This window comes from Cynocephalus volans, chromosome 3 (genome assembly GCF_027409185.1).
Source record: "Cynocephalus volans isolate mCynVol1 chromosome 3, mCynVol1.pri, whole genome shotgun sequence".
Taxonomy (NCBI): Eukaryota; Metazoa; Chordata; class Mammalia; order Dermoptera; family Cynocephalidae; genus Cynocephalus; species Cynocephalus volans.
Window position 1 is genome coordinate 43,046,712 of NC_084462.1, and position 24,689 is coordinate 43,071,400.

Sequence of the window (24,689 nt, forward strand, 5' to 3'; positions counted from 1 at the left end):
TCACAGTTGCAGTCTATAATTATTCGAGATAAAATACTGAAAATTCAGTGTATGAAGTTGAATCCTGATTTAACAAGTTGTTGGTAGTATAAGTGATGTGTTAACTGAGGAAGAGAAGAAAGTAAATTTTGTGTCGCATATCTCCAACAGGGATGATAACCCCGTTTCATATATACTTTTCTTTATACACACACTGGTGCTGACATATAGCTTCATTTCAACATGGCCCCCTCCAACTTGATTCCCACACATAAGCACCATTTCCCAATTAGAAAAGTACAAGCTAGTAACAGTAAGAGTATCCGAATAACATAATTTGTTTGCTTTTGTTTTAAAGCTATATGTGAACTCTTTCAGTTTTCCAAGTTAAAACATGGAATCGCACATTATTTGGATACCCAAAGAGGAAAAGGATATTCCACAACCTATTTGTGAACTATTTAGGCCACTTGGATAATGATCCAGTTCCTCCATGAAATCAGGTGTTATTTATTAACTAATCAGAAATTAATGTCAAAATAGGACTTTCAAAACAGGGGCTGTATTATAACAGCAGTCTTTCCAGTTGTGTGTGCTTTACTAATCTAAAACGGTTAACAGAACTGGAGAAAAAGAAAACTACATAGGCTTAACATAAACTGTTAGTGAATATGGTAGAAATGCATAATTCATAAAAGTGAATTATGGCTCTGATTTGTCAAATGCAAGGCTTAATTATCCTCGGATATGCTATGCTGTTGTGGTGTTAGAACGTTGGATCCTTAGCAGCAAAGGTGATACTAATGATGTTTTCTGCTTAGGAAAATGTCTTGGTTAGGGTAGACCATGATGTAGTTTTTGAGTAAGTTTTTTAGGCTGTTGATTGGGTCATATTCCAAAGTCAGTATTGGTTTTAAGCTGAATCTTATGGTCAATGTCCATATGCAGTCCTCAAAGACCTGCACCTGTGCATGCCCAAGACCTCTGCTCCCTTCCATGATTTGCATTTCCCAAAAGCTCCCCACATTAGATCCGCACAAAGTCCCCCTTTTTAAAAAAAACTTTGTGCTAACCCGTTTCCCCTGAATGGTCCCACCCCTACCTCGGAAAGAGGAGAGGCTTGTTCTGCGAGCAGGTAACCCTGGGGAGAACACAGGTGCAGGGTCCTGCTTGTGGAACATGGAGGAAGTTTCCCCCACGTTCCTACTGGAGTCAGATTCAGTAAAGCATTTTTAAGCAACTGCCAGACACTTCAAATACCACTTCCACTTAACAATGCCCTGAGTATCTTCACTGTCTCCAGACTTGGTCTAAAGGGAAAAACAGAAATAGCCAATAGCTCCCTCCCCAGGCAGGACTGCAATTTTGCACACAACATATAGGCATCCACAGTTTGGTCAATAAAACATGAGCATGAGAGGAAGATATAACTCATCAACTCTAGCAGATTTAAAGTCTCCAGAAGAAAGTGTCCCGGGAAGGTCAGAAATGTAGTGTTTTCTTCGGCGAGTTTGATCTACCACATTCAGCCGTCCAATGTTTGAAGGAGCCCACCTTTCCTTCAGGGCTTCTTGTCATCAAGTTTGATGGTGACAGTTTTCACTTCTGTGTATTCGGCCAGAGCATATTCACCTCTGTGATCACAGAAAAGAGGAAAAGTCAAAAAAGGCACATCACTTAGCCATTCTATAGTACAGTTTAAATAACTGGATATGTAACCCGAGCATAAATAGCAAGATTTTGTGTGTGATGCTTTTGAAATATTCAGAAAGACTAAGGGGTTACCTTTGAAGAATAAAGAATTAAAAAAAGAGAGAGATGAATTCCTGGGTCAGGGTACAGCACAAGAAAAGAGGACCTGGGTGGGAGAACGAGAGGGAAGGTGGGGAGCAGAAATTATACTGGGTTTATAACATTTAGATGGCAATTTGGAGCCGTTTGAAGAGACAGAAGAGGCAGAGGCTGAAGGCTATTAAATGGGGATATGGCCAGAGGGCCAGAGGGCCAGAACACTGAGGCCCTGGAGTTGGCCTTGGAGCTCACAGCTGGGGACCAGCTGCAGGAGGAGCAAGGTCAGCCTGGAGGGACCAGGGGAGCAGACGTTAGCACAGACTGGACACAGGGAGGCCACAGCCTTTGAGTTAGTGTTCTTGGTATATTTTCCCTTCTTTAAGTCTTGTAGGGCCCAGATGACCCTTCCCTGGCACCATGGGCCATCTTCAGGGTAGCTGTCCTTTCCAGAACTGAGGGGCAGCTTTGGATAGATTTAAATCCCTCTGTAGTGCTTGACCCACTGTTAAGTAAAGAAAAATGTGTACTTGTTTAGGAAAAGAGGTGGAAGTAGAGGTGGCCGCTGCAGGCTCTATAGCTAGAAAGATGTGAGACAGAATCCCATCTCATCCCTTAGACCAGTGGTTCTCCAAGTGTGGACCCCAGGCCAACAATGTCAGCCTCACCACTGAACATGCTAGAAATGCAGATTCTCAGGCCTTGCCAAGACCCACAGTGGTAGGCAGAGAGTGAAGGTGGAAAGCTATTTTACTGATAATGTATATGATTGAGACTTTTAGGTAGTTTCCTAAAACAAACAGTTCAAGAACTCATGATAATGAGTGAATTACTTTGTGATATTTTCTAAACATAACACAAAATATAAAAGCTGTAAACAGAAGGTTATGTTCAATATTTGTAGAGCAGAAACTCCATTAAAAAAAAAAAAAGGCAAGTGACAAATAGAAAAAAAAACACCACAAAAACATTTACAACACTGTGTGAGAAACAGAGTGCTGTTTTCCTTAACATACAAAAAGCTCTTACAAATCAATAAGAAAAACACAAAGGATCAAATGGAAAAATTGACAAAGGACATGAACAGTCAGTTTGCAGAAAGAGAAATATAAGTTACCAATAAGTGTGGAAAAGGTGCTCAACTCCCTCACAATTAAAGAAATGCAAACCAAAACAGTGGTGAGCTTATCTTCACATGGCAGATTAGTCAATTTTAGGATTTATTCTGAAAACAATCTCCCACAAGCACATAAAGATTTACGGACATGGAAATACATCAGCATGGTTTGTCATAGCAAAACCTCTTGGAAATAACACAAAAGTCCATCATAGGAGACAATCAATAAAAAGAATGGAAGGTTATCCAAAACCCATTCTCAAGAGCACAAGGTAGTTTGCTCCCATTTCATGTGAAAACAGAAAGAACACACATATTTACATCCATTGTATGTACCAAACAAAGTGATGAAATCATGTTGAATTAGCACATACCTAATAAATACAGTATTAAAATCACTCCTATGAGAATAAGCACATGGATCCCCTCATTTTTCCCGTTTCTGCACCTCATTATTAAACTCAATGTGGTGTCTCCTAACTGGTTTCTTGCCCAGTCTCAGCCACCTTGGCACTCAGGGTCATCCATGAGTCCAGTCTTCCTCCCATTAAACCTCACCAGAAAGTCAGGTCCTAACATCCATCACTGCCACATGCTCAGAGCCCAGCATCATGCCTACTGTGTCAAAGATGCTCGATAAATATCTGCCAAGTGAATGAATGAACCAATAAACAAAATGAACTACTGAACAGTGTTTACCTCTACAAATGGGATTGGGATCAAGGGAGGGAGACCTTGACTTTCCACACGTCTCTACTATCTAGCTTTTTGTTTAATATATTACTTTTATTACAAAGCAAAACAAAGAACTAAGAAGAAAAAGTACCCAGAAGGAAGAAAAATTGCAGGCTCCGTCCCAAGACCTGCACAGAAACAAATCCTGCAGGGGCTTGTGGGTGGGCGGCGGGTAGCCAGCCCAGCCCCAGGAGCCAGGGATGGGGAAAACCATGGAATCCACCGCGTGGTGCTCCAGCATTAAAAAAAGGGAACTTCTTGCAATATGAAGACATTAATTAGAGATAACTGAAAATGGAAATTAGTTTTCAAGGCCATTTCTAGGCTCCTTGTGAATTACTTTAAATTTTTTAATCAAAAGCCTTGGGAAATTATATGCCAAGGGTCCAAAAAACAGACATTCAAAAAAGTCCCGATCGTAGCTAACTGGCAGGATGAAACATGGACTGTGTTCAGCGGATACTCATCAAGCCCTGCGCTGTGCCAGGCGAGGGGATGCTACAGAGCTGACAGCCCTGACAGGGTGGTGACAAGGCAGGCCGAGGTGGGAGGGTAATGTGGCGAGGCGTCGGAGTGAGTACGAACTGGGAATCAGGCGGGCCCCACACACTTTCCCATCTGCTTTGAGGACTGGAGTTCTTGCTGTGGGACGAGGCTGCATCTGGCCTCTGGGAGGAGGACTGTGCAGGGTCTGGGTTTCCCAGACCTGACGACCTGACTGTTGAGGCAGCACATCAGAGGAGACAGATGACCACACTGCCCTGGCTGGCTTCATTCCAGGTGGCTAACAAAGGTGACCCCTGTTGCACAAGGCCCTACGCTGTGGTGGGTGCAAGGGCCATGCTGCCAGTATTCATTCCCAAATCTGTCACTTACTAGCTCTGTTTTCTCATCAGAGAACACTGTACCCATCTCCCGGACCATCGTGAGCATAGCATGAATTGCCATGTGCAGAGAGCTCGGACAAAGCCTGCCACAGAGCCCATGCTCAGCAAATGCCAGTTGTTGCCAGTGCTATTGCTTTTGGGGGATCCTGGAGGGGACCCAGTGACTCCAGCTCAGGCCTGCTTTCCCTGGGAGGCAGGCAGGTATAAGAGGCAAGGAAGCAGAGCTCACAGAACATAAATACAAACAAGCCACTAGGGAAAGGAAATGCAGTTTCTGCACAGTCTTCATGGCCAAGAATTTACTGAAGTTTCCTGAAGGGGAAACCAGTCACAGGAATAAGGCGATCAATGGACACACTCCACTCAGATGCTCAGGTGGCTCTGGGGTATCTGCTGTGAGTCAGGAAGGGACAAGAAAGGAACGAGGTGGTGGAAGGGACCCCAATTCCATGCAGACTGGTCGAGAGCATTTCTTCAGGGAAGGAAGCCAGTCCTATGCCTTCATAATGTCTTTAAGAATCTCGAAGGGAAGCCCTGCAAGGACCCCACCAAAGCCCAAGCCAGGGGCAAGTGTCTGAATCTGTTCCCACTGGAAGACATGCAGACAAGTACAAGGTAATGCACTTGTGTATAAATAACACAGACTGTTCAAGTAAAAGGAAGATCTTGAGTCCTTAGAGATGTCCCAAGAACAGCCTTGAGTGCTGTCAGAAATAGTTCCTTGGGAACACTGACGCTACAAGATGTTTGTCCATAAAAGCTAATAAAGCCCTGAGCACCACCAAGAAGGACATGGGAGGGAAGATGGCATCAGCTGGAAACCACAGTGTCTCCACCCCCAGAACGCTGCTTCCAACTCTGTGCCTCAGCCTGGGCCAGACATAAGAAGGTCCACTCGTTAATCTAAGTCTATGGAGCCATTTTCTCAACAGGAGAGGCAGAAGGGAAATGTGAAGGGGTATGCAGTGGGTTTGAGCACACTGATGGGCCCACAGAGGCTCAGTAGGAGGTGTTGCCATATGCCTCCAAAGAGGCACCCAGAAGGAACCAGAGTAGCCACAGTTCACCCCCAGGGCCTCTGCTCGGCTCAGAGAGCAGGGCTGGGCAGGTCCAGGACTGATCTGGGTCAGAGCCTATCTTCTCTGCTGAGGGTGGGGATTTGCATGAGTAATGACATACTTTGGCAAAAAAGGGCACTTTTCAGTTCTGCCTATGTCCTCATCCAGCCAGCCCATGTCAAGTATGTACAGAATGTCCCCTGGTGCTGGGAAGGACACCAAAGCTGAGGCTGGAGATTGATCCTGGGGTCTCGAGGAGGGCAGGCTGTGGATGAAGGTGGGAGGTAGGAGAGAGAGGAAAGGAGGGATTCATACTGGTCCCAAAGGGAAGGGACTACAGCCTTTGGGACACGCTGACCCAGACAGAGCGGCGGGTGGGGGGGGGGGCTGGAGTATGAGTTATCACCCCACCAGCAGGCCTGGAGTGACAGAAACACTTACAGTTCTCTGCCGTTTCCCGACATTTTAAAGCCACCGAATGGAGCCTGTGCATAGATGGCATTGTAGCAGTTGATCCTAGAAAAAATGAAAAGAGGCTCACAGTGACCTCAAGACTCAGCTGGATCTCAGAAAGTCCAGCTATTAGCACTTGATGCCGAGTGTTGCCGCACGAATGGCTTTTTGCCAAAGTTTCAATAATTAAAATAGTGTGCTCTCAACTTCTGCCTTCTCATTCTTCCCACCAGAAACTAAAATTCAAATATACTTAAGTACAGAGCTTTTCATTAGGATAGGAATGAAATGAGAAGGTGAGAAAAAAGAAGAGAAAAATTATGGTACAGGTGAGTAAGAATTAGCTTTGAAATGAGACAAACCTGACCTCAAATTTCTCCTGCTTCCTGGCTTATGATTCTGGGCTTGTTGCTCAACCTTTCTGAGCCTCAATTCACTCATCTTTAAAATGGGGATAACAATAAATAATCTGCAGAATTATTGGTAAGGCAGGAACTAGCATCCGTGCTTTCACTGCTTTTAGAATCAGGACCAAAAATAAAGTCAGTGGGGCAATATAGTACAGTGGTCAAAGGCATGGGCACCAGAGCCTGCTCTGCTATGTACCAGCTGTGTGATCTTGGGCAAGTCACTCAACCTCTGCCTTGATTTCCTCATCTGTAAAATGGACACACAATGGTATCTACCTCAGAATATGGTCATGAGGATTAAGCAAAGCAGTTAGTGCTTGGCACAAAATATACAATCGAAGCCCTGGTAATGAAGGAGTAATGAAGCTAGCAAGCATGCAACTCTGGAAAGCCATGCTCCAACTCACCAGACTGTTCCACACTCCAACGCAGAAGCCAGCATCAGGGCTTTATCGAGGTTTTTTGTGAACACGGCTGCCGTGAGTCCATAGTCAGTGCTATTAGCTCTTTTTATCACTTCTTCGATATTTTTGAACTTCAGTATTGGCTGCACTGGCCCGAAAATCTATGATGAATTGCAAGAATGGCAGTGAGAGGCATGTTTGCACAGAATGGTATGCTCTCAGCAGGCGTTTCCTTCATTTCATGCTTTTTCTTATACCCAGAGCGCACACATGCATGAAAAACAATGACTGGAGCAGAAAGAACGTCCAAAGACCTTTTTAGCGAAAGGTTGAAATCTGAACGGAAGGATTAAAATAAAACAAAAATCAAAAATAACAACAACAACAAAAATGTTGCCTTTAAGATCTTTTGTTTTCAGAGTTTTTGAGAACCTCCAGCCCGTGAGAACCTGTGCACGTCAGATGTACAGAAGACAAAACCTTTGGATAACTTTTGGGAAAGCTATCTTGAAAGGTGTTTACGGGAACACTGTAGGACTGTATGTTCTGATATTTTGGTGCTGTGTTTTCCACTACTGAAGATGCCCTAAAATGTTTCCATGATATCTCCTGGGGGAGGGAATGAGACAGTGTTCTCACATCTACAACACAGCAAAACAAAGGAAAGGGAAAAGCTGAAGGTTCAAATTTAAAGGTGGTTTTGTAAATAGCTCATAATGGAGTCAATGATGGACATGATTATAACCCAGCAGGAGGATGCTCAACCTCCAAAATACCTTCCCAGGTTCCTCAGGACCTCTGGTCACAGGGATGTTTAAAGAACTGAGCTTCATGCCATTATGGTTGGTAACCCGTAAAAATCTCAAGGAGAAAGTCTGTAAAATACCCACACTGGGAAGCCCTGGGCATTCTTTCATGCACCCCCAAAAGCCTACATCCCAGGGTCTAAGCACCTGGGATCAGGTTCTCATCTTATAAATCCTGTGCAGGAACCAGCTTCCACCCAGCTTCATGGTGGGATGGAAAGACATAGTTAGATTTACACTCTTATGGGGGTCTCCTTAATTTCCATCATTTCCTAGGATGCACATGATGGAAAACATCGATGAGAATTCTAGCTGTGACACATTCCTTGAAGGAACACTTGTTCAAGGTCTGTCTGGGGGACCAAAGGCAGCTTTGGGCCCTGAATTTACAGGGCCCTGAATCAATTGCTGCCAAAACCCACAGGTGGCGACAGCTCTCCATCACTGGCTACAGGACTTGCACAGGGACGTGTTAGGAGGCCAGAGGATTGCTGCTCCCCAGAGACCACGCGATGAGTGGAAACTGGGAGCTAGAAAAACTCTGTACCTGCTAATTAGGGTTTGGGGTTTGGGGTTTGTCAGAGGTAGGGGGCTTCCCTATGAAACCTAAAGAAGAGGGGAAAGGCCACACAAAAAGGAAAGCGTTCAGTTCACAAAGCCACCTGGGACCCCAGGTCCCAGGCAAGAGCTACTGTGCGAAACACCCCTCGCCATAGACCTGGACGTGGCCCCACCTACCTCCTCTTTGGCAATTCTCATGTTGTCTGTGACTTCGGAGAAGACAGTGGGTTTGAGGAAAAGCCCCCTGTCTCCCATGGCCGAGCCCCCACATTCCAGCTTGGCCCCTTCCTTCTTTCCACTCTCAATCAGTTCAAGGATTTTGTCAAACTGCTTTTGATCAATCTGCAAAACATGAATGGGAAACATGGTGCTTTTCCTTCTGGGCAGTGGCTGCCACCTTAGGTTTCCAATGGCCTGCAACATGATCAGCTGTCCTACCCTGCGTGTTCTTGCCACGTCATGATCCCATCCGTGTAACAAAGGTGCCTTGTAGGCAAAAATTCCTCTTATGCACAAATCTGTTCTCTTTGGAACAGGGGACTGATGAGAAGATAGGCTATTCTCATCCGCTCGAGCTTTGGGTTATTCACGTCTGCCTCCCTTCCCATGCTGGGAAGCTGGCCCACTGATGAAAATAAGAGCTGAAGTGGTCTCATTTTTTTGTGTGTGTGTGACCGGTAAGGGGATCGTAACCCTTGGCTTGGTGTCGCCCGCACCGTGCTCAGCCAGTGAGCGCACTGGCCATCCCTATATAGGATCCGAACCTGTGGCCTCAGCGCTCCCAGCACCGCACTCTCCTGAGTGAGCCACGGGGTCGGCCCGTCACATTCTTTTCTTTACCAACTCTTTGCATCCGGCCAGGGCTTCCAGATTTGGCAAATAAAAATACAGGATGCCTAGTTAAATTTGAATTTCAGAAAAACAACACATGATATTATAGTATAAGCATAACCTAAACAATATTTGTGATACACTGCAGTGGACTGAATGGACTTTGGACTGCCCAGCCTCAGAAACTGTAAGCAATAAATTTCATTTTCTTATAAATTACCCAGTTCCAGGTATTTTGTTATAAGTAACAGAAATGGACTAATACAGAAAATTGGTACCAGAGAAGTGAAGTGTTGCTTATAACAAATACTTGAGAATGTGGAAGTAGCTTTGGAACTAGGTGTTGAGGAGAGGCTGGAAGAATTTGGAGGAACAGGCTAGAAAAACCTAGCTGCTGGTGGGAGTTTAGAAGACAAGAAAACTAGGGAAAGTTTGGAACTTCTTAGAGGCTGGTTGAATTGTGGTGAGCAGAATGTTTATAGAAATAGGGACAGTAAAGGCCATACTGAGGAGATCTCAGACAGAAATAAGGAGTTTATTGGAAACTGGGGCAAATCACTAGTTGTTATAAACACCCTTGTTATGAAGTTTCAAGGAAGTTGGCTGCATTCTGTTCATGCCCAAAAGTTTTATGGAATGTGGAACTTCAAGGTGCTGACCCAGAGTATTTGCCAGAAGAAATTTCTAAGCAGCAAAGCAAAATGTGCAGAAGCTGCATGGCTACCTGCAACAGCCAACACTGCGTTATGGCAGAAAAGGCATGACATAAAGCCAGAATTTAAAAGGGAAGCAGCGTAAAGATTTAGAAAATTTGCAGCCTGGCCATGTGGTCAGGAAGCAGAGAGCATTTCCAGGAGAAAAATGCAACGGTGTAGCCCAGCGACCATTTACTAAGGAGATTTGTACAGAAGAAAGTGATCATGAAGAGAAGAGAAAAAACACCTTGAAGGCATTTCAGAGATCTTAGAGGCTGCATCTTTGATTACAGCCCCAGAGGCCTAGGGAGACAGAATTGTCTTGGGGAACAGGCCCGAGGTGACCTCCACAGTCTCACTGCCCAGGGCCACTGTGGGAAGCTGCTCCCCATAGCACCCCAGCTACTTTGGCGGCTCCAGCTGTGGCTAAATTGGCCCCAGGTGTGGCTGGACCTGCAGCTTTGGAAAATAAAAGCTGGAAGCCTTGGTGGCATCCACATGGTGTTAGGTCTGCAGGCCTGCAGAATGCCAGAGCTGTGGAGGCTTGGGAGTCTCCGCCCCGATTTCAAAGTATGTATGGAAAAGCCTGGGGGTCCAGGAAGAGATCTGTTGCAGGGACGGAGTCACCACAGACAGCCTTGCTAGAGCAATGCCTAGTGAAAATGTGGGGTCAGAGGTGCAGCAGAGAAACCCCATCAGCACCTAGTGGGCCTACTGGAGCTGCGAGAGTGGAGCTGCCATGAAGACCCCACAATGGTAGAGCTACCAGTGTGCAATGCCCACCTGTGAGAACTGAAGCATGGCTAGAGACCAGGAAAATCATAGGAGCAGAGCTGCGCAAGGACTTGGGGACCCAATTCTCACACCAACATGCAGAGGATGTCGAACATGGAGTCAAAGTACATGATTCGCCAGGTTTGAGATTTGATGCCTGCCCTGCTGGGTTTCAGACTTGTTTGGGACCTGTTACCCCTTTCTTTTGGCCTGTTTCTCCCTTTTTGAATGGGAATATGTCCCCTATGCTTGTCCCACCATTGTATCTTGGAAGTAGATAACTTGTTTTGATTTTGCAGATGGGACTTTGGACCTTTTGAGTTGAAATAAGTTAAGACTTTGGGGATGGAATGAATGTATTTTCTTGTGGGAACAACATAAATTTGGGGGGCCAGGGGTGGAATGCAATAGATTGAATGGCTCCCCAAAGTCACTAAAGCTTAGTCCCCACTGTAACTGCTGAGGGTGGGAAATCCTATTATGATAATTGAAAGGTGGGGCCTTGAAGAGGTGATTAGATTGTGAAGACCATGCCAAAGAGAATGGATTAACTTATTTGATGGTGTAATGGGAGTCATGGGCGTGGTTCTGAGGGCTTTAAAAGGACAGCATGTGAGTCTCTGTTTCTGTCATCTCAAAATGTGATACCCTGTGTCGCTGAAGCCACCACCAAGGAAGGCTCCCACCAGATGTATTCCCTGGACTTTGGGCTTCCCAGCCTCTGAAACTGTAAGCAATAAATTTTGTTTTTTTAAAGATTACCCAGGAATTTCGTTATGAGCAACAGAAACGGACTAATACATATACTTATGCTAAAAATGCATTCAATGTTAATCTGAAATTCATATGTAACTGGGTGCCATGGATTATCTGGTAACTCTGTGCCCTGCTCTCTTGGCACCATGGATCAGGATAAGGGTTAGTGGAATCCTCCTTTCATGCAGAGGAGAAGTAAGAAGAAACATTGGCTGCCCTACTCAGCACCCTGGAGACAGAGAGGAGTGAGCCTCACGGTGTTGGGGAGGTGCTGCCTCTTGGTGTGGCTGGATCTCCCTGCACCACCAGCCTAACACTCTGCTCGTGGACATGGTGCCTAACCAGTTGTCAAGAGGGCACCCTTGTGTGAGGCTGCTCAAGGAGAAGGTGGTCTTTCTGTCCCCCTTCACTGGCCCTTCTTCCTGAAATCTGCAAAAGCCCTGTTCTCTATCATGACCCTGTCGACAGTCCCCCTCCTCTTTGGCTGGGAGAGACAGTGCTTTAATGGGTATACTGTAGCTGAGACTTTTAGATAGAGAAACTGGTTTCATTTTAATAATCTTAAATAGAAAAATAAGCCAACATAATGGTGCATTTGGATGACTATCCCTGAGGAGCAGGCTGGCTTTCTCACAGAAACCATGCATGTTACTTGACCAACCATCTTATGAAATATGGAACCAATTTAAAAATACTGAGTCAGGTCCATATCTCACACCTTACACCAGGATAAACTCCAAATAGATCAAAGATGTAAACATGAAAAATGAAGCCATAGTTTTTAAACTCTGTCATGTGAAAGACTGTTCTTGCATACTTGGGGAGTGCTGATAGCCTTTCTATGACTTGAAATGCAGAAGCCAAAATAATATAAAAGTTTGATAAATTTGAGCATGTGAAAAAAAAAAAAAAGAAAGGCAAAATCATCATAAGCAAAGTCAAAGAACAAAACAACAAACGGTGAAAAAATTCTGACAAGTCATATCGTAGAAAGCTAATCTCTCTACTATCTATGTAGAAAAGAGGTCTTGGAAGTGATAAGAAAAATGACCAACGAGAGAAAAATATGGAAAGCAAATGCACATTTGATAGAAAAGGAAATTCAAATGGCTTTTAAACATAGGATAAGATGTTCTGTGTTACTCATTGTAAGAGATACACACATATTAGAACTAAACGAGATACCACTTTTCTGTGGGTCAGGCTGAGAAACAGACAAGCTTATACAATGCTGATAGGAACATAAGTTGGTTCATCCTCTATAGAAGGTAATTTGGCAATGCTTGTAAAGATTACAAATGTGTTCCTACTTAGCAAGCCCACCTTGGGGAATCTGTCCCATGGGTTTTCTTTTGCATGTGTGAAATTACATACTCTGTGGCATTGTGTGTGATTGCACATACTCACATGTTCATCAGAAGATGTTATTTAAATTCTGGTGGCTTCATACAGCAGAATTCTATGTACATGTGAAAAAGAATGAGGCAGGTTGCCATGCACTGGCATAGAAAGCTCCTCAAGCTTCTCGTTAAGGAACAATAAGCACGATGCAAAACAGTATAGTTATCGTGGTACCTTTTGTGTAAAAGTAACGGGAGATCAGAGTACACATTCATATTTGCTTGTATACACATAAAGAAATTCTAGAGGGACACACAAGAAACTAAGAACATGGGATGCCCATGAAGAGAAGGGCAAGAATCACATGTATGAACAGGAGGGAGGATTAGAGGGGTCCTTTCACTGTAAACCTTTTTATGTGTTTGGGGTTTTGACCCATCTGCATGTACTCCCACTCAAAAAAAATAATGAAAATAACCGCAATGGATCCAGTGACAGCTCAAAGTTCTCTCGATGTTTCTCCAGGTGAACCAAGTCTTGGGTTAAAAGTTCCAGGGGTCTCTGAGCCTCTCTCTTCCTCCCTGGGGGCTCTGAGAGGGCTCTCCAACTACAGACCCTGACTGGCTGCTGACCATGTTTCACCTGGAAGACCCCGTCCATGCTGCAGGTAGTGCTGGGTCCCAGGGAAACCTACACATCCCAACTCTGCTCTCCCTGGTGAGTCTGTATGAACACATTGTTTAGATCTAATAATTCTCCATGAAATGTCAGCTGGTGCCTTACAGCACAGGAAGAAGGACCTGCCAGGAAGTGAAATGACATGACAGGGCACAGCACCAGAAACAGGGAAATACGGCCCCCAAAGGACTGGCCCAAGGCTGTGCTCAGTTCTCTGCTGGGGAGGACACTGTGGATCCTTCCCGTCCAGGTGGCCTGCATAATGTTTATGCACCTTGTTGCTCAGTTGCCAAATAAGTCTGAATGATTCTGGAGCAGTCCGGCGAGTGGCTCGCCTGCAGTGGACACCCATCTAGGTCAGCTAGCTGTTTTATAGGCATGAGACAGACAGGACTATTTAGACAGCTGTAAGTCCTCTCAGAGTAAAATCTTACTACCATAGATGAAAAAGTACTTTGGGAGAAATAAAAAAAAAAAAACCCAACAGCATCCTAAAATAATATGCTGAGGTTAGATGGCTTTGGTGGGCTTTCGAAAGGACTTTGAGCAGCAGCAAAAAACGCACTAATGAAATCAACACCCATTCTGCTTGGATCTGTGCTCTCAGAAGAGATTTGTGTGTCTGGCTTCCCGGATCAAGACTGGAGCCTTGGAAAGAGCCTTATGAATAATGATTAGGGTAAAAAGGTTTCCTTAGTATGGCATCAACTCACATATTTACCACTGATTCTGGATTAGCTTTAAAATCACAGTGGATTTGATAATGACTTGTGGTCGTGTTTACATTCAGATCTGAAATCTAACCAAGGCCACCGACAGCCTTGTGTTAATGACCACTGGGTTTGGGGCTGACGAATGCTGTCCACAAATAGAGCCACTTTCCCACCAGGGTTATGTGGCATCAGAGCCACAGCATGAGTGGAATGGGGCCAGGGGAGTGTGGGCAGCACAGCCAGAAACACACCCCTCCTCCACGTGGTTCTCTCTCCTTCCCCAGCCAGATTGTCCCCACAGGGTGCTTAAGCAAGAAGGATCAACAAGGCCTGACATCACACACAGACATTCATTGCCACCTAGATCAGACAGCCTGTCATTTACTGCTCCTCCCTTTTAAAAATAAAAACTATGCTTTACTGAGTACTTCCTAGGTGCCATGAAATTCTCATAATATTTATCTATTACTTCCATTTTCCAGGTGAAGAAACTGAGGCATGGGAGGATTTGGTGACTTTCACAAAGCCACAGAGCCAAGTTTGAGCCCAGACCCACAGCTTCAGGTGCAAACACACGGTGCCAATGCAGTGAGTGGACAGCAAGCTCCCGGGATAGATGCAAGTGGGTAAGTTACAGACCTGTGATTTGAAACTTTGTGCCTGGAGCAGGACTTTGGCTAAAAGCGAAGTGGGTTGCTGCTCAGCTCCATTTCAATAATGCATGGGATGGTCAGGCTGCCCTCTTTTAAATATTTATCCATCTGCTTCACTTCATAATTAGTAAGAAAGTGATACAGGATGTGCCCTTTTAAAGAGGTTATTAAACCTCGTGGTTATGATCATTTTCATCCTGTCCTTGGCTTCCCAAACCAGGTCTCCAGAGACATGTTCCTACTACCCAGAGATGCATCCCCATCCCCCTGCCCTCTCCATCGGGATTCTTTGGTTTCTAGTCACCTTGTCCATCACACAGTGGGCCTCTGGGTTGAGACAGCTGGCTCCAGGCACTGTGCCTGCCTGCTGCCTGCTGCCCTCAGTGCTACAGCCCCTTTCCTGCATGGAGACCACCCAGCTAAGATGGCCTCTGCCTGAAGCTCTCCCCTGGGGACCAGGTGTCTCAGAAGAAGGGCAGGACTCTCGGAGGTCTGGAGGGTGCAGGGAGATGGCCTTGTACCCTGGGAACGGCTCCATCCTCCCGACGCCCCATGACTCTGTGTGTCCAGCCCCTTTCATAACCCCACCGGGACCTAATGAGATTGCAGTATTGATCGGCTTCTAAACAAGAGTCTCAGGTGGCAGGACAAGACAGTGTTTCCTCCTTTGAGAGGGCCCTTGCATGGGACCATGGGACTGCCTGGTTCAGCCCCAGATGAGCACAGACACATCAGTAAGTTACCTGGGGTCCCTGTTCAGTTCTGACGTCAAAGGGGTCTCCCACGGGCCGCTTCCTGGCATACTCCACGCTCCGCCTGACAAACTCAGCGTAGACCTGCTCCTGCACGAACACCCTGGAGGCGGCTGTGCAGCACTGGCCTTGGTTGAAGAACACTCCCTGATGGGCACACTCCACTGCCAAGTCCACTGGAGGGGGAGGCAGGCGGGATTGAGAGGAAGTGATTAAGTCGTTAAAGCAGGACTGGCGACAGCTGCAACTCTAATTGCCCACACAAGAAAACAGGCCCCAGAATGGCAGCATTTCAGAAATTAATTTTGTTCTCAACATTTCCCAAACAGAAATGATGGGAAAAAGAGTTTTCTGGTCCACCAAGTTTAAGGTTAAATATGTTCTCTGACCATGGGACTTCTCAGTACCTTTAATATGCTAATGAGCACAGAGTTACAACACTCCCCATTTCGCCTGCCTGTGAAACACTCTCCTCTTGTCCCCTCCTGTTTTTCCAACGGACTAACGTTCTATAGAATAAACCTTGGTAAGTTTTGATGTAAGCCAATTGATGAGAACTATTGAAGGATCCACAATTTTTCACCTTAGGTGAAAGATTACTTATTAAGTAATGTAACACCGTGCACGACTTGGAAGGGTTAAAGGAAAAAACACTGATTCTGCACGAGGCAAGGTGAATCTGAACTGTAGAGCTGACTTGGAATTAAAACCGCTAGAACCCAGATAGAAGGCTGCTTAATAAGAAAGATCTTTGTGGATGTGCTTAAAATGGTGCGATTACCCAAAAATGGTGACAGCATGTTATTCACTCTTACAGAGGGGCTTCTAGTGCTCAAGGCTTTGCTGGTTTTTTGGCACCCGCACCCCATGCTACTGCTTGCTTAGGAAATGCAACTTTCCTTTGCATGGAAAAAAGGCAAGGACCATGGCCGGCTGTAGTTCTGGGTATTGGAAGGTGGTCCATTCAAATTCCACTGTGGCAGCTCTGGGGGACTCTTCCCTTGGCTTTGGAAAGAGGACGTTGCGGTTCAGCAGTGTCGTCTGTATAAGTTGTGATGGCAGCAGGATAGCGTCATAAGGTTCTTGGCCCTCTCTGTACCCCCACCCCTGTGGCTGGGCCAAGTGCCAGCTTGCAACTGCCCCTCCTCTGAGATAACCAATTCATTTCCTGCGCCCTGACATGAGCTGGGGGTGGTGGTGGCCGAAGTGGCAGAGGAATGGAGGCCTGTTCCCCTTCATATCATGCCCAGGATGCCAGTTATGTCAGGATTTAATTTTGTGGACTGGCACTGCCCGATGAGGAGTAGGAGGTGGCTACAGAGCGTGTTTTATGACCCTCATAAAACCAAGTCCCAAACAGCATGAGTCCTGTGCTTTAGCGGCAGTTTTCCTCACCAGGAGGAAAAGATGGTGACCTGAGGTACAGGGGGACACCCAGATGTGGTGGCATGAGAATGCCAAACAGGAGAGCTGGCTCTTTGGGATTGGAGCTTGGGACTCCAAATGTGGGTCACAGTGGGGCAACACGATTGCTCACCCACTACAGAACTTCTCCCTGTGGCTCCAGACACCGTTAGCAACGCTAATGACGCTTCCACCAGGGAGCATCAGCCAAGGCAAGACACAGGCAGTCCACCTTCATGCCCTGCTTCCCTGTCCTTCCTGAGAGCGCAATCCCTTCCCATCCTCTTCCCATTGAAAGCCAGCTTCAGGGCAAGGAACTGGTATCAGCCATTTACACCTCAGTGAGAAACTGTGCCAGGGTCCTTTTTCTCAGGGATATTTGCAATTCCAGCCTTATCTGAGTGTGGAATGGAAGGCGTTGTTCTCCACCAAAGGAATTTCTGGCACCAGTGGACAGGTGGGGGAAGCTATTCTTTAAGGCAATGGTGCTTCAAGGCACTTGGGAAATCACACCTTTTGATAGCTGACTCTGTCAGCCGGGGCATGAATGCCCAGTGCGTTTCTTCCCTCGTCTGGACATGGCAGCCAAGAACAGCATGTATTTTAATATTGTGTCATGCGGCTCTAGCAAGACCGAGCTGCTTGCAAGCTGTGGGGCAGACTGCTTTCCCAGGGAAGGGGTGGTGTGGGCGAGACTCAGACCATGGGGGTGTTTTTCAGGGTCAGCTGCCACTGTCCTCCTCCGATCTGTCAAGCCTGAGACAAAGAATCAGAGAGCCCAAAAACACTACAGTACACGTGGACTTGGAGGGCAGAATGATGAATGCCCATGAAGGGGCGGCACCTGTCCTCCTCATCCTCCTGCTCTGTCCTGACAGGGGACTTGGCGAGAACTTGGACCTACACCTCAAGGTCCAGCTCGGCAGGAAGAGGAAGACAAACTTAATCATGAGCTGCAGAAACAGGCAGCCCCTCTGGCTACCATCTAAGCCCTGTCCTTTTCCAACACTGCTTTCTGTCACTAATAAAGCGGGTGTTTTGATTCCTTCTGCCTGTTTATGGTTGGCTGTCTCTGGTGGAAAAGGGTCCCCATGGTGTGTGTGTGCCTCTCAATCGCTTCCAAACTTGTGCAAGGGAATGAGGAGAGGTTTATAGATGCCCTAAAGCCCCAGCAAAGCCCAGACAGGGCAGAGACTCACGGTCAGCATCAGCACACACGATGCAGGGGTTCTTCCCCCCTAGCTCCAGTGTAACCCTCTTTAGATTGCTCCGGGAGGCGGCTTCTTTTACCAGCTTTCCAACCTTCAGGATAAAACAGAGCCCAGAGTAAACCCTGGCTGTGGCTGAACTTGGCCCACAGCATCTCTTCCCAGGCTGGACCTTGACCTCCGAGTCCTTGGTCCCAGCTGCTCCACCTACAGGTGTGGATGGGAGCCTCTGGAAGGCCCAGAGACTCGCCCAAAGCCACACAGCTGGCCAGTGGCAGAGCCGGCTGCACACCTGTCCCAGTGGCTGCCCCTCTGAGCTCAGCAGGCTGGTCCCTTCATCTGGTAAAGGGCTCGAAGTACAACGGCCAACTCTTCTACCCTTCCTAGTGACATCTGAAATTCTGACAAAGGGCCCAGTGAAAGCAGTGGTTCTGTGTGGCTCTTTGCTGTAGTTGGAGGGAACCTCTGAGAGTCAGGGAAACACAGAGGGCAGCTGACCTTCAGGATGAGAAAGAGCCAGTTCTCTCATTGGGACAGGATCGGTGTGCTGCACTATGAAGTGACAGAAGAACACACTGACTCCCGTGTGTGCCACTGTCCACCACCCTGCTAGAGGGAAGTTGGCCCTGTATAACTTGGTGATTTATCTGGGACGACGTGAACTTCATAGAGCCAGACAGCTGGCAAGAGGCAGGGCTGGGCTCTCCCAGGCCTGAGGCCATTCTCCCCAACAGTAAGGGGTGTGTGCATTTTAAAAACCACCAAGCTCAAGGGTGACGGCCTGAGCGAGGTATGGAGTCAATCCATAGTAGCCATGGTGGTCCCCAAGGAGAGTAACAAAAGCAAAACCAGCCTGCCAGAGGCTGGCGACTGATGGGGGTGTTAAGGCTCATTCTTACAGCTGAATGCACCCAGGGTGGAGAAGCACACCATTATGGAGATGCCTTCTGGTTGAGCAGTCTCTGGTGATACTGAGGATGCTTTGCTGACATTGACAGCTCAGTGAAGGGAACAGAGGCTGTACCCATGGGCAGCCCCATAGTCCCAGAGGGAAGGCTCAGGATGCTGCAGAGAAGCTTGGCAGGGACAGGGGTGGGGCAGGGCCAAGGCAGGGACAATTTTGCTATTGGGTGAGAAGACTTGGGGCCAGCTGGAGGGCAGGGGCCAGGCCGGACCAGGTGTGGAGCTGCTGCTTAGTTCAGTGAGCTGAGTGCCACTGGATATTTCAATGCCGTTCATGTGCATGATTTGGTGGCCTTGGGTGGGGGCCTCACTTGACTCTGACTAGCAGTCTCAGAGGATGCCCACCCTAGCTATTAGAGGAGGGCAGCACCGTCCATCAGGGCTGCAGGAGGTGGTTACAGGCTCCTGGTGGGACTCAAGTAGAAGGGAAAGGGGACATGTACTGCATGGGACCTGCTGATTTGCTTTTTTAAGTACAGAAGGACTTTCTCATTAAAAATAATTCCCCATAGAGATACGTGTAAATTAAAGGGGGGAAAGTCTTGATCTCCCCTCACTCCACACCCCACCTCAGAGGGGGACATGGTGATAATTTCTTGGAAATTCTTCCAAACAATTTCTATTTCCACACACACCCACTTTTACTAGAGGGATCATGTTGTAGATAATTTCCCACAGTTTGCTTTTTTGTGCTTCAGCAGTAGATTATGGACAGCTTTCCTTGTAATGGCTGTAAAACATTTCATAGAATGGATAAGACATATTTGAAAATATGTCTTTGAATGCCCATGAGAATAGTACTCTAAGTAGTTTCTTCCAAATGGAATTTATGAATCAAAAGTTTTTCACCTTAAAATTTTGAATTTTAAAAAATTCAGTGCTGCCACATCGCCTTCCACCTTACTGATGGTGGCGTGAGCGCCTGCCTCCCCATGTTCTCAGAAATACCATCTGGTTTTCACCACTCCGACAATTCACCAACACGACAGACAGTCTGATTCTCACTTGAATTTGCATACCCCTGATTACCAGTGAATTCGGTTAAGCTGATTGGGCATTCAGTATTTCTAGTCATCGAGTTGCCATTTTCTCACCAATGTATCTTTTTTTGTTTTTGTTTTTTTCATTGATTTGTAGGAGCACTCTACATATGAAGGATATAAGCCCTTGCAGAGCTGCATACATTACAGCTGGTTTTCTCCCAGCTTTTAGTTATCTCTTAACCTTGATTATGATGTTGTTTGCCATCTGGATGTTTTACATTTTTATTTTATCTTATCTCTCAATCTTTTCTTCTAAGGCTTCTGGGTTCTATTAGATATTTATTTAGTTTGGAAACTGGACCAGTGACATATTTATTGATTGTTATGAATGAAAACGTGCTCAAATTTAGAAGGAAAACAAATCATAGCTGAGTCTCCCAAAGGGAAGGTTCGCAGGTCTCAAGTCATGCAGCTGCTGTCCCTCCTGCCAGCAGCCCATGAGGGGTTACCTCTGTGGACCCAGTGAAGGCTATCTTGTTGATCTGAGGGTGAGAAGAAATTGCGGCTCCCACTGTGGGTCCAAATCCTGGCACGATGTTCACCACACCTGGAGGGAACCCGACCTGGGAAGAAATTGAGGTGATCTTCAGAGGAAGAGTATGGACCAGTGTCTGCCATGCACCTGCACTGGCTGAGAGAGGCATGGCTGCAGAGCAGCATTCCCACAGGGAGGGCTGGGTCAGGGTCACACGTGCACCCCAAGGCCCAGACATGTTCAGCCGCTGGCACCCCGAGAGCTAATGTGGGCTCCTCACCTTCCACCGCCCACACAGCGTGCAGGCTGGCCAGGGCGCAGCACCCACCCCTTCTTCCAAGCAGAGCTTCCCACCCAGAAAGGGCTGTGAGCAAAGTGGGCAGCACCATTCCATGTATGAGTGTGGGTATGTATGTGTCTCATTGAGGAGTGTGCGTCTCTATGTGTGTGTTTGTGTGAGTGTGTGCATGCGTGAAAGGGTGTATGAGTGTGTGTATGTGTGTGTGCATGTGTGAGTGTATGTGTGAGTGCGTGTGCATCTGCATGTATGCATGTATGTATTAGAGTGTGTGTACGTGTGCGTTTATGTGAGTGTGTGTGTATGTGTGAGTGTGTATGTATGTGTGAGAGTGTGAGTGTGTGTGCATGTGTAAGCGTATGAGTGTATGCATGTGTGTTTATGTGAGTGTGTGCATGTGTGCAAGTGTGTGTGAATGTGTGTGTACATGTGTGTTTGAGTGTGTGTGTGTTTGAGTGTCTGTGTGCATGCATGTGTGAGTGCACGTGAGTGCATCTGCATGTGTGCATGCATCTGAGAGTGTGTGTGAGAGTGCAAGTGCATGCATCTGCATGTGTGTGAGTGTGTGGGGGGTGTTGAGGGGAGGAGAGGGTACCTTGGTCACAAATCCCTGGGCTCAGAGGCACCTGCGAAATATCCTTCCCAAGCTACAGTTTTCAACTTTTAATCTACCCATTAATGTTTCAAATGGCAACAAGATATCACTCCCTCAAAGATCAACTCTTTCAGTCTGGGCCACACCTGGAGCTGGCACCTGCTGAAGGCAGGGACTGCCATCTCTCTCACATTCACGCTTTGTGCTTTGCACAGGCAAATCCTCTTCATTAACCAAAAACACCAGAAAATGAGCAAGGTGGAAGACGCTATTCCCCACACGTCCAGTTCTTAAAACACATTATTTTAAAAAGTTAAGATTTTAGGACTTATTACTTGAGTCTTCAGTTTTTCCAAACACTATTTTTTTCTAACAGTTGTGATTTAGAATCTGTAAGTCTCATCACTGTCATTTAATCACATCCTACATGACCAGTCAAAGGCAAGTGGGCAACTGGCTGTTCCAACCTTGCATCTAAGCAATACAGGACGTGCATTCCAATCAAATCAGCCCCACCAAGAGGTGAAACAAATGGATATTTTCTCCCATCCTCTTTTCTTACTGTTTCTATTTTCTAAATTTTTGCTACAATACAAGCTGGTGACAGAATGACTAAAATATGTTGCCAGGTGTGTCTGGAAGGAGGAGTCTCTTTGGGCTGCTGTTTCCCTGAATTGTGGCTGCCCAGGGAGGGGATGGTTGCCCGAGGAGGCTCTGGGGAGCCACTTCAGTTGGAGCTGGCCAGGTCACCCCCCAAGAGAAACACAGACCACTTCATACACTGCAAATGCAAAGCTCCAATAAACTCCTGAATATTTGGCTCCCTCTTGGGTGACCCTCCTGCAAATTCTGTAGCCAAAACATTGGGTCCTAGATCATCAGTTTGAGCCCATAATAAGAGTTAAGCATTCTCATTAGGATCACTGTGAGCAATGGAGTTTCTTCCAGCTCAGTGACCACAACCAGGAGAAAGAAAAAGCAGCCGTCAAGCAAAACACAGGGAGTCATTCCCATCCCACTCGACCGTGTTCAGGCTGCCACGGTCACATCTTGTGACAGTGGCCTGGTTCCTGGGGGTGGGAACATCATCAAGAACACATAATGTTTTCTTTTTGGACTTCTTACCTCTTTGATCAGAGAACCGAGATAAAGGGCAGTGAGGGGCGTCTGCTCTGCTGGCTTCAGGACCACGGTGTTCCCACAGCAGAGGGCGGGGGCCAGCTTCCACACCAGCATCAGCAGGGGGAAGTTCCACTGCGACAGAGCACAAGGCCTTGGATGCCCAGATCCACCCCTACCCTGTCCCAGGTGCCCAACTGTGCCTCCGTGGAGGACACTTGCTTTCATAGTGTAGATCTGAGGTGTAAGGGGTAACACAGGACTGTGCAGCGATCTGAACAGCTTTCCCACCCAGTGCGTCCTAAACAGCATTCTGGGACATGCTCCTAGGTAGCTGTTGCAGAGAGGATTCTGCTCCAGGTGTACAACCCCCTCCTCAAAAATATCCACTGAAGGGCTGACATCCTCTTTGCTTCCATGGAGCACTTTTCCAGTCCTTACTTCATGCTGCCCCCTACCTCCCCAACTCCCTGCCCAGCTCTCACTGCAGTAGCCCGGGGCTTACCAAACAGACAGCAGCACCTTGCATTCCTGGGCACCTACAAGCATCCCCACCACCCAGTGAACCCAGCCCTGGCCTCTCGGCAGCCAAAGCACTGGAAGCTGTATTGTGCCCCCCACATGGCTCCTCCTCTCCCTCACTCTCTGCTCTGCCAGAGATCCTGCTTTCCTGCTATCTCCTTCCAACTAGCCCAGCCACTTCCACGCCTTTGCCCAGGCCATTCCTACTGCTTGGAAAACCCTTTTTCCTGTTGAACAAGTCCTTATTCCTCAGTGCCCAGTGAAGAGACCACCTCCCTAGGGGTGTTGGCCATTCCTGACCCCTCCTGTTGGAATCCACCTTCGGCTGATTGTATGGAGCGGGCCACTGGGGAGTAGGAATGAGTCTAATCCATCTCAACAGCCACCGACCAAACGCTCATCAAGTGCTGATGTGATCGAATCAAAACACACCAGAGAATCCAAAGGCCACAGGGCAGGGGGGCAGGACCTATCCAGAATGCATGGAGAAAATGCACCATACTTACAGGAGTGATGGCCCCACACACACCTACGGGTTCATGCCTGGTGAAGCACACAACATTGTCATCTGGAAGAGAGGTTCCATAGCGGGAGGACACACTTAATCAAGGCTGGGAATTTCAAGTAGTAAAAAGACAAGAAACCCAGAAGCTCACAGGGGTTCAGCTCCAAGTATTATCTATTGCACAAAGAAGTGACTTGAACTCAACTTTGAAAGTGAAGCTCCTTAGAAGATGAACTGGCACATAATCATTTTTGGGGAGCTGGGGAGGATGCCTTGGGGGGAAAGGCCAGGCGGGGCTCTGAAGAGGCTGCCTGGAGGAAGGCGATGACAGCTCACCTGTGGGGATGGTCCTGCCCTGGATTTTGTCTGCCCACCCTGCAAAGTATCGGAGGGTTTTAATGCAGCCCTCCAGGTCGATGAAAAAGGCATGAAGGAAGGGCTTCCCTGTGTCCATCGTCTCCAGCGTCTGTAACAACAAGGTGACACCCTTGTCAGACTGGCTTTTCTTTCAACTAGCAGGTTGTTAAAGACTGGGGGTGAAGGGGTATGAGGAGTTGGGGGGAGAACACAGTCCTAGGGCATTGCTCTCTAGACATCAGAGTTGCATACATCTCTTCAGAAAGCAAGATGCTACATTTCAAATGAGACCTGCCTATCCCAGATTGGCAAGGACTGCTTTCATTTTAAAACACCTAAAGCTGGGGGCCTGGCCAGAGCATAGACATGTGCTCCCCTTGACCGCCCTCAAATGCAAGGCTGATTTGCAGCCTTGTTATTGGCATTTGGTCTTTCTACCAGACAGAGCACAGTGGCCTCAGCTGTGCGACCCAGGATGTGCGCCTGTGCATTCCCAGGAAGCTCTTGGAAGGTTAACTGGCTTCACGGTGGCTGGAGAGAGAGCTGACTTCCTCTAACAAATGAGAAAGGGAAGACGTGGGCTCTTCCTTCTCAGCTGGGCTGGCCAGAGTGACTGTGGAAAAAGTGACCAATGCCTGAGGGGTCGTCCACCAGCACAAGGATGTGGGCTTTCCCAGCTGTGCTGCCCACGCCGGATATAGAGTTGGAAGGAGCAGACTGGCTCTGCTGGTGAGGGAGGCAATCGCCCAAGGAGAGTGTGCAGTGGCTCAATGGCAGGGATTCTTTTCTATTTCCAGCCTGGGTGGAAG

The 24,689-nt window shown here is 47.2% G+C and overlaps 1 protein-coding gene across 1 annotated transcript in view; it reads right to left on the reverse strand.

Annotated features, from left to right (window-relative positions):
- ALDH1A3 (aldehyde dehydrogenase 1 family member A3) overlaps nucleotides 1–24,689 on the reverse strand; it is a 35,787-nt gene continuing 11,098 nt past the window's right edge. The window contains exons 4-13 of the mRNA XM_063089482.1: nucleotides 23,860–23,989; nucleotides 23,525–23,586; nucleotides 22,503–22,631; nucleotides 20,459–20,572; nucleotides 17,995–18,097; nucleotides 15,383–15,567; nucleotides 8,376–8,540; nucleotides 6,835–6,992; nucleotides 6,006–6,080; nucleotides 1–1,613 (exon numbers count right to left, since the gene is read on the reverse strand). Of these exons, the coding sequence (XP_062945552.1) occupies nucleotides 1,541–1,613; nucleotides 6,006–6,080; nucleotides 6,835–6,992; nucleotides 8,376–8,540; nucleotides 15,383–15,567; nucleotides 17,995–18,097; nucleotides 20,459–20,572; nucleotides 22,503–22,631; nucleotides 23,525–23,586; nucleotides 23,860–23,989 (1,194 nt within the window). The 3' untranslated portion in view covers nucleotides 1–1,540. The remainder of the gene's footprint in view (nucleotides 1,614–6,005; nucleotides 6,081–6,834; nucleotides 6,993–8,375; nucleotides 8,541–15,382; nucleotides 15,568–17,994; nucleotides 18,098–20,458; nucleotides 20,573–22,502; nucleotides 22,632–23,524; nucleotides 23,587–23,859; nucleotides 23,990–24,689) is intronic.